The sequence below is a fragment of the Mus caroli genome, unplaced genomic scaffold, assembly GCF_978045245.1.
Source record: "Mus caroli unplaced genomic scaffold, Mus_caroli_1 scaffold_8, whole genome shotgun sequence".
Classification (NCBI taxonomy): Eukaryota; Metazoa; Chordata; class Mammalia; order Rodentia; family Muridae; genus Mus; species Mus caroli.
Window position 1 is genome coordinate 43,514,527 of NW_028227263.1, and position 8,795 is coordinate 43,523,321.

General features: G+C 37.1%; 1 protein-coding gene across 1 annotated transcript; it reads right to left on the reverse strand.

The window, feature by feature from the left end:
- Positions 1–7,183: 7,183 nt before the first annotated feature.
- Positions 7,184–8,134, reverse strand: Or51f2 (olfactory receptor family 51 subfamily F member 2). Its single transcript, XM_021168755.1, has one exon. The coding sequence runs from the start codon at positions 8,132–8,134 to the stop codon at positions 7,184–7,186; it is 951 nt and encodes a 316-aa protein (XP_021024414.1).
- Positions 8,135–8,795: the final 661 nt, after the last annotated feature.

Genomic DNA, 8,795 nt, shown 5'->3' on the forward strand with positions numbered 1-8,795 from the left:
CAGCAGTTTACAAACTTTCAGACAACATTATTACCAAATCTCAACTTCTTTAGACTACTAACAATGAGCATTAAGTGAACAGATTCAGTCTCTCATAGCTAATAGCTACTGAATCTATAAGAAAAAAATGAATTTCAGAATGAAAGTCAGATTCTTTAGAAAATGAAGAACAATTATTTAATAAAGAAAATACATTCTAAGTTTTAAGTTCAAGGTAAAAGTGTTTAAAATTCTGACCACACAATTAAATGTTAATTTCCTTCAGAACTATCACCTTGAAGCATTTTTAAAGCATGCTTCCCATTGGATCAGTGCACTAACATAGTTCAACCTTCTTTACTGCCAAAGCTAAGGGAAATGATTTTTGGAACACCCTTGAAAGTAGGTAGCATGCTTTCTAGTAAACTATTCCATCAAATGGATAATGGGCAGGAGGTATACAGAGCTATATATGCAAGGGAAGGGTGCAGACTTTGGATCTGGTAAAAGACCTGGAAAACTATATGGGGGAAACTATTGAGCTGAAAATCATGTCTTTGAACTAGGAAGTCATTTGCATCAGATTTTGATAGGCAAACATTACTGAGGGTAGAATGTCTCAGGACTACAAACTGTAGTTCTCGTTCTCAAGCTACTAATGACCAAAAGTTGCAGATGAAATTTAGAGGCATTCAGAAATGGGAGTCATTTGTCTCACCTCCTCACCCAGCAATAATGTCCTGAGATCTTAATATTCAAGTCTTTCAGGTAAAGCTGAATCCTATGGTGTCCCTAGTTAAAACACTTCAAGACAAGTAATGATAATCTGTGGAGATTCAGAGTTGACTTACATCATGAATTCTAACCACTGATAAAGACTGAAGACCAAGCATACAGGGGTTTAAATCAACATTTAAGATCTATGGCTCATTTAGTCGTTTATATTTCCTTGGTTGAATTATGTCTCAGCCTTAGATGGTATTATTGTTTTGGCTTCTATTGCTTTTAAACATTCTCCACAGCACAGGCTTTTATCATACCTGTATTCCATAATGTGTACTAATTACTTGATTGCTTATTTTATTTGTCTCCACTGCTCAACACTGAAGATGGTTCTGTTAGTATATTCAGCGTTGATGTAGAGATGACAGAGCTTTCTCCAGAAACAAAGTGATAGCCACTGTCTTGGAATTGAGCTCCCAGTCTCAGCCATTGCTTGCCACCTCTAGTGATTAGGTGTGACACTCTCACCATCTTTATGTCATCTGATGCTCTGTAAAGGGAAACTGTTATATCTATAATGTGTCATCCTATAATTTCGGAGAATAATTTTTTTTGTTGAAATTGTTGGGATGTCTTACATATACTGCAAACAAATGCCAAGAAAGTAGATGAACCCTAGCTGAAGAACTGTTATTAGTGAATAAAACACAAATACATTTAAATTCAAATTCCCAATGCTTCTAAATGTGATTATTAGTTGCATATTAACTTAGTTAAAGAAAAGAAATACTGAATCAATCTACAGTGAACCACTCCTCCAATGTAACAGAAGACCTTGTATAAATGGAGAACTTAACACAGATATACACACAGTATTAATACTATGTAGACAAAAAGAGCAAGTTGATACAGCTAAAATCAAAGATTTTCTTCAAGGCATGAAAGCCAGAATCAAAACAAAGGACAAATTCTATTTTCAAAGCCAGAAAAGAAAGAAATTATCTTGACACTGTGATCATGGACTTCACATTCCAGAATTGTGGCACAATGAAATTCTATTATTCAAGTTATGCTGTGCACTTTATTGTAGAAGTGTTGTCAAAATAATAAAATAAATATGTTTTATTTATCATGATAAATCTAAATCTATAAATTAATATATTCCTTATACCTTCTAAACAAGGTTTTAATTAATTGTTTATACAAACAAATCCTTCAAATTGTTGTCAGGTATTTCACTAAGTTGACCTTGGATTTATATAAAGACAAATCAATTTGTTACAAAAATCGGTTTAAAAATAAAAAATAATTCCAGGTATGTAATTAACTATTAATAGAAGAATCAATGCACGTCAATGACAACTTTTCTGAAGAAAAGTGAAATCTGTATGAAAACAACAAACTGATTCTCAACTTCTAACTTAATGCTAAACATATCTAAATGTGAGATGAACATAGAGACAAAGTTCAGAGCAGAGACTGAAGGAATGACCATCCAGAGACTGCTCCACCTGGAGATCCATCTGATAAACAGCTACCAAACCCAGACACTATTGCAGATGCCAACAAGATTTTGCTGGCAGAAACCTGTGTGGTTTTTTTTTTGCTGGCTCTCTCCTGTGTGGCTCTGCCAGTGCCTGGCAAATATAGAAGTGGATGCTCACATTCATCCATTGGACAGAGCTAGAGAAAGTACCCAACGAGCTGAAGGGATCTGTAGTCCTATAGGAGGAACAACAATATGAACTAACCAGTAACCCCAGAGCTCTCTGGGACTAAACCACCAATCGAAGAGAACACATGGTAGGACTCATGGCTCTAGCTGCATATGTAGCAGAGAATGGCCTAGTCGGCCATCAATGGGAGGAGGGGCCCTTGGTCTTGCGAAGATTCTATGCCCCAGTATAGGGGAATGCCAGGGCCAGGAAGCAGGATTGGTGGGTTGGGGATCAGGGAGAGGGTGGAGGGTGGAAGGGATAGGGGATTTTTGGAGAGGAAACTAGGAAAGGAGATAGATAGCATTTGAAATGTAAATAAAGAAAATATCTAATAAAAAAGTAAAAAAGAAAAACATATAATTTAAAATATTAAAGTAAAGCTAACTATAAAGTTTGAAAACCCCGTATGTTCAAAGGTAGTACTTTGCCTCTCCCTTGGCAATCCTCTCACTTCCACTTTCCATAAGTGTGTGCAGTTGTGTGTGTGCAAATTCATCTCTCTGTGTAAGCATATGCACACATGTGGTATATGTGTTGATGTCACAGAAGAATGATGACCATCATTCTTTTAGAAACTGTTCTCCATTCTGACAGGGTTTCTCAGTGACCTGAAATCTTTATATAGCCTAGGTTGGCTACCTAGGAACCACTTGTCTCGAAATCCCTGGGTTTTGAAATACAAAATCATGCTCCCATGCCTAGCTTTTATTTCTTTTTATGTTCATTTATTTTATGTGTATATGTGTTTTGCCTTCATGTATGTCTGGACACCACATGCATCGGAGAGGACATCGGTTCCCCAGGACTAGATTAAGCCAGTCAAAGTTCCGGTATGAATGGGGGAGGGAACTCAAGAGATCCCACAGCCTGAGAAACAAGTGGCAATTGATTCCTGCTAGGGAAGGAATAATGCATTTTCTTCAGGCACACAAGCCCTGAAAGATGTTCCAGTAGATGGATCTATAGTCATTCAAGAGTAGTAGCACTAAATTGACTCAGTGGGCTTAAGAGAAAAAAAAATGAGAAGACAAAGTTGAAAAGGAAAGTGGTAAGGAAAGTAGAAGAGAAGACGGAGGGGAAAAACAGGTGTGTTTTATCAAAACATACATATTTATTGTGAAATTCTCAAACAAGAGAAAATATATTAAATTAACAATATCAAAAACAACAGAAGACCATGCATGGATTCCCATGACAGTGGGAGGAGTGACTCAGATGTCTCCTGGTGAGCTGAGCAGATCTGTGATCCTACACGCTTTGAGTTTACCTCCTTATCACTTATTTCTAGAGCATCAAGAACAAATCATTCTGCGTCATTTTCAAATGACTGTGGCAGCACCCATACCTCTATGCTTAATTTCAACTGTCAACGTGATTACATTAAAACTTATGATATTCATGAGTGGCAGGCCTTTGAGTGTGTCTATGACATTGTTGCCATAACTGAGGGGGAAGTCCAGCCCTCAATCTGAGCACCCGGATATTATGAACTGGGATTCTGGAGTCAATAAAGAGGAGAGGAAGCTGGTTCCGTGACAGCGTTCATCTATCTCTGCTTCCTGGCTGTGGATATGAAGCAACCAAATTACCATATGCTTCTACCACAGTGCCTTCCCTATTTGACAAATACTATCACCAGAAACATACGTCAAAATAGATTTTCAAGTTGAACTCATCAGGTACTTGGTCAAGCAACAGTAAAAGGAACTAATGCACATCCAATCATCAGCTGGATAAGCACAGGGGGACTTGAAACCTCATGATGTGCAAGCACCATATGCCTGTTGAGTTCTTCCTAGCTCACTCGGAGGGCATGAGACCTCCAGCGTCATTGCTTTGCACTCATTCATGTATAATCCAGATGTGTGGAGGAAATTAGGAAGCTGTGAGGTAAACTTTGACCAAGGAGAAATAAGGTCTGACAGGTAATTCACTCTATTTTAATTTCCTGGATGGACCATCATCAAGCATATTTGATAAACATACAGACTCAGTTATACAAGATTAATCAATATCCATTCATAATAGTGCCTGGCTGGTTTTGATTTGCCATTTCACATTCCTTGTGTCTTCTATGATGATGGTGTGGACACAGTAACTACTTTTTTTCTTTTCCCATCTGGTACAGTGCTAATTCTTGTCAGTTGAGGATAGTGAAGGAAGACAGGAAGAAGGAGAATTTCACTACCTGCTTTCTCTAAATTTTGCTGAGGTGGTGTTAAAAGATAAAATTTAGTTCCATTTTATGGTCCTTCATTCTTTCTCTGAGAGATTCCCAGCAGTGCACAGCTCTCTTCCACACTGACACACTGAGGATGCTCTCCACCTGTCCTCTGTGACAATGGCTAAGCCATAAGACCCACACACATAACAAACAGAACTCTTTCTGGGGTAGCCTCTTCTACACGTACTCTGCCATGAGAATGTGCATGTGCCTTAAAGGTTGCATATGACTAATCTGGAAAGCTACACACAAACCTCATGCTGAGTAGATTGTCTCTCACTGACTCACTGAGATACAGATGAACATGAATATGGAAAGCTTCTGCAACTATCAGGCTTAGTAGTGACACCCTCCTCCTCCCAGCAACATCTTCATATGGAAGGGCTTTCTGGCAATGGGGAGAGCAGATTTGTTTTTCAAGTGCCAAAAATAATACACTTCCTTGGCTTTGTAAGTATAGAAGAACAAAATGAGAGATTCTTGGTGGCTCCTTTACATTGCTCTTTGTTCTTTGTATCTATTCTACTTGAGTACATATAATTCTGGTTAGCTCTTATTAGCCCATTTCCTCACTACTTTGATTCCATAGTAATGAATAGCTATATTAAATTATACTGTCCAGGAGTTATCTGGTTTTTGTCTTCATATTGAACCCTGACATGGCATCTAACGTACCATCTTGTCTTCAATTTGACATTAGTCTGCTTCCATTCAAACCCTACGGCCACACTATTATTACCATAAGCAATTGTGATGACAACTTTCTCGTTCATGCTCAGAATCCTAGCTTTAATCTTTGACATGAAAATACAGGCTGAATTAGAAAGATCCTTGTTTGTAATTTACCTGGCAGATTTCATCTAAAAGACAAGAAATGTGTTCTATGTCAACTGTGGCTCTTGTGATTTTTCTTCCTATTTTACCTGCAAATGCTAACTCTAAAAATTATAGAATACAGGAAATTTTATCAGAAAGCTTGAAAAAAAGAAATGTTTAATTGATCTTTTCAATTTAAAATCCAATCAAAGGGCTTCCTTTAATAGAAAAAATTTTAATTACACATGTAGATCATACCATGCAAAGTCTCACAGAGATGGTTTAATGGAAAGGGAGAGAGATCTACTTGATAAATGGCTAAATGCTGCCTTTGATAAGATTTGATGCAGTAGGAATACTTTTTGTTTGTTTGTTTTGTTTTTGTTTTTGTTTTTTTCAAGACAGGATTTCTCTGTATAGCCCTGGCTGTCCTGGAACTCACTTTGTAGACCAGGCTGGCCTCGAACTCAGAAATCCTCCTGCCTCTGCCTCCCAAGTGCTGGGATTAAAGGAGTGCACCACCATCGCTTGGCTAAGTAGGAAGACTTAAAAGGAGTAAAATAATGAAAAAGATACAAAATTCTCACTCCTGAAATAATTATTGAACTGTTGACTTTTGATTATACAAGCCTCAAAATTTTTATATCTTCCAATGTCCCATGACAGTAAGTAGCATCCTTCTTATTTTCCATCAGAGCTATTTGTTCCTATTTAGGGAAATGCAAAAATCAAGCCTGAACATTGTATTACATATATGATATCATTTCTCCAGGAACTACCAAGCTGTTGTCATTACACCCAAGCCAATCTCCACTCAGGTCTCATCAAACTTTATTAATATCTCAGGAGAAAATAAACTACCTACTGAAAGTATCAAAAACATACCTACTTGCATTGACTGGAACCAAATGAGTCTCAACTACTGAAATAGATAATTGCAGTTCTTCACACATTTACACAGAATAAATTCACTGATAATGAGTCCTGATATCTGTGACATAAATTGCAATGCAAATGCCATTGTAAAATAAAAATTAACTAATGATTTCCCCAATATATGTATCCATATATAAATGCAGTTAAATTTTAGACAAAGGAACATCTGGATCCTTTGATGACAATTGTACATAGATGTAACTTCTCATGATAGTAAGCATCTAAATAATTCACCGTCTTTCCTAATAAAATTGTTAAAGTAAAGTGATTAATAGAGTTCTGTTTGATATTTATTTAATAGTGAGGAGCCCAGCAACTTTTAAGATCTATTGTGGCTATTCTTCAGCTGTTTAAGCATACAACTTGAATAAATACAATTATCAACTGAGAAAACTCTCAGATTTTGTCTACATCTGTATTTTCTTTACCGTAAAATAAAAGACAAGATATATTGACTGATTCAAGACTTGAAGTCAAATTGCTAGTATGTGTTTTAGGATTTAACCAATAATAATTTAGGAAGCAGTCAGAGAATTAAAAGGTTTTGAGTAAAACATATACAACTAATTAAAATATTTTTGTGTGTTATTAAAAATAGAACTGATCAAAAAAAAGCTGGGCATGAAAATGAAATAATTATTTAAATGGCATTAATATGAATTTACTGACAGAGAAACTTAGTAAGCAATTATCATACAACCTAGAAGTTCCATAACTTGACATCTTAAAATTACCCAATTCTACAAAATCATTTATTTATAAATGTTCCTTTCTACTGAGATCATGATTAAAGTTGGTTTTGTTTCTGATTTAACACCTTGATAATAGCCTTTCGAATCTGCTTTGTCTTCACACTGTAGATTATAGGGTTGAGCACAGGAGGGATGAGCAGGAAGACGTTGGCCATGATGGTGTGGACAAAGGCAGGTGCTGAATGGCCATAGCGGCGTACAAGAGACAAGCTGATGAGAGGAATGTAGAAGATGGCAACAGCACTGATGTGGGATATGCATGTATTGAAGGCTTTCTGTCGCTCATCGGAGGAAGCGATGCTGAGCACAGATCGGATTATCAGTACATAGGACAGCAAGATGCAAGGGCAGTCAAACCCTGTAGTAGAGAATATTGCAAACAGACCAAGAACGCTATTGATTCTGTTGTCTGTACATGAGAGCTGGATGACATCTACATGGTAGCAGTATGAATGTGAAAGAACCAGAGAACTGCAGAAGGACAACCTCTTGACAAAGAGCACAACTGGCAACATGATGGCAACACTCCTTATCAACACAATTGTGCCAATCTGGGCAATCCTGGCATTGGTAAGAATAGTGGTATATCTTAGTGGATCACAGATAGCCACAAAACGATCAAAGGCCATGGCCAGCAGAACTCCAGATTCCATGAAAGTAAACCCATGGAGAAAGAACATCTGGGCAATACACGCATTTAAATTGATCTCTCGAGCTTCAAACCAGAGGACACCAAGGGTAGTGGAAAGTGTGCAGAGAGACAAGCTCAAGTCTGTGATGGAGAGCATAGAGAGAAAATAGTACATAGGCTCATGGAGGCTCTGCTCACGAATGATCACCAGCAGGATCATGCTGTTCCCAGAAAGGGCAATTACGTAAAGGAGACAAAAGGGAATGGAGATCCAGACCTGAGCTGCTCTCAGGCCTGGGATACCAGTGAGGAGGAAGGTCGGAAGCTGGGAATGGGTATTATTGAGGATGAGCATAGTGAAGTCTGGAAAAAGAAGGGCAATCAGATAATTGAATATAACAATGCATAGATCTTATTTTATAAACATCTCTCTAGCACTTAGTCAATACTGATAATTCTTAAAATTTTTTAAATATTTGTTTATATACTAGAAATGTAGGCTTCTGCTTCTTGCTGAGAGAAAACATCAATCTGAGAAAAAATAAGAAAGAAGGAAAGAACAAAAGAAAGAGAGAGAGAGGAAGAAAGAAAGAAAGAAAGAAAGAAAGAAAGAAAGAAAGAAAGAAAGAAAGAAAGAAAGAAAGAAAGAAAGAGAGGGAGAGAGAGAGAGAAGGGGAGAAAGAGAGAAGGAGAGAAAGAAAGAAAGAAAGAAAGAAAGAAAGAAAGAAAGAAAGAAAGAAAGAAAGAAAGAAAGAAAGAAAGAAAAAGAAAGAAGAAAGCAGGAATGTAAAGAGAGAAGGAGAAAGAGCAAAGGAAATGGAGAAGGAAGGGAGGGAAGGGATGAAGAGAGGAAGGAAAGAAGAAAGAAATCCTTGTCATTATTTTTCGCACAATAAAGTCTGTCTTATAACAAATAATAGCACAGGATGCTACTGAAATCCAGATAAGTGTTGTACTCAGACCGTATACAATGTGGTAGATGTAACTGTATTCTTATCTGTATCCATCCAATTATC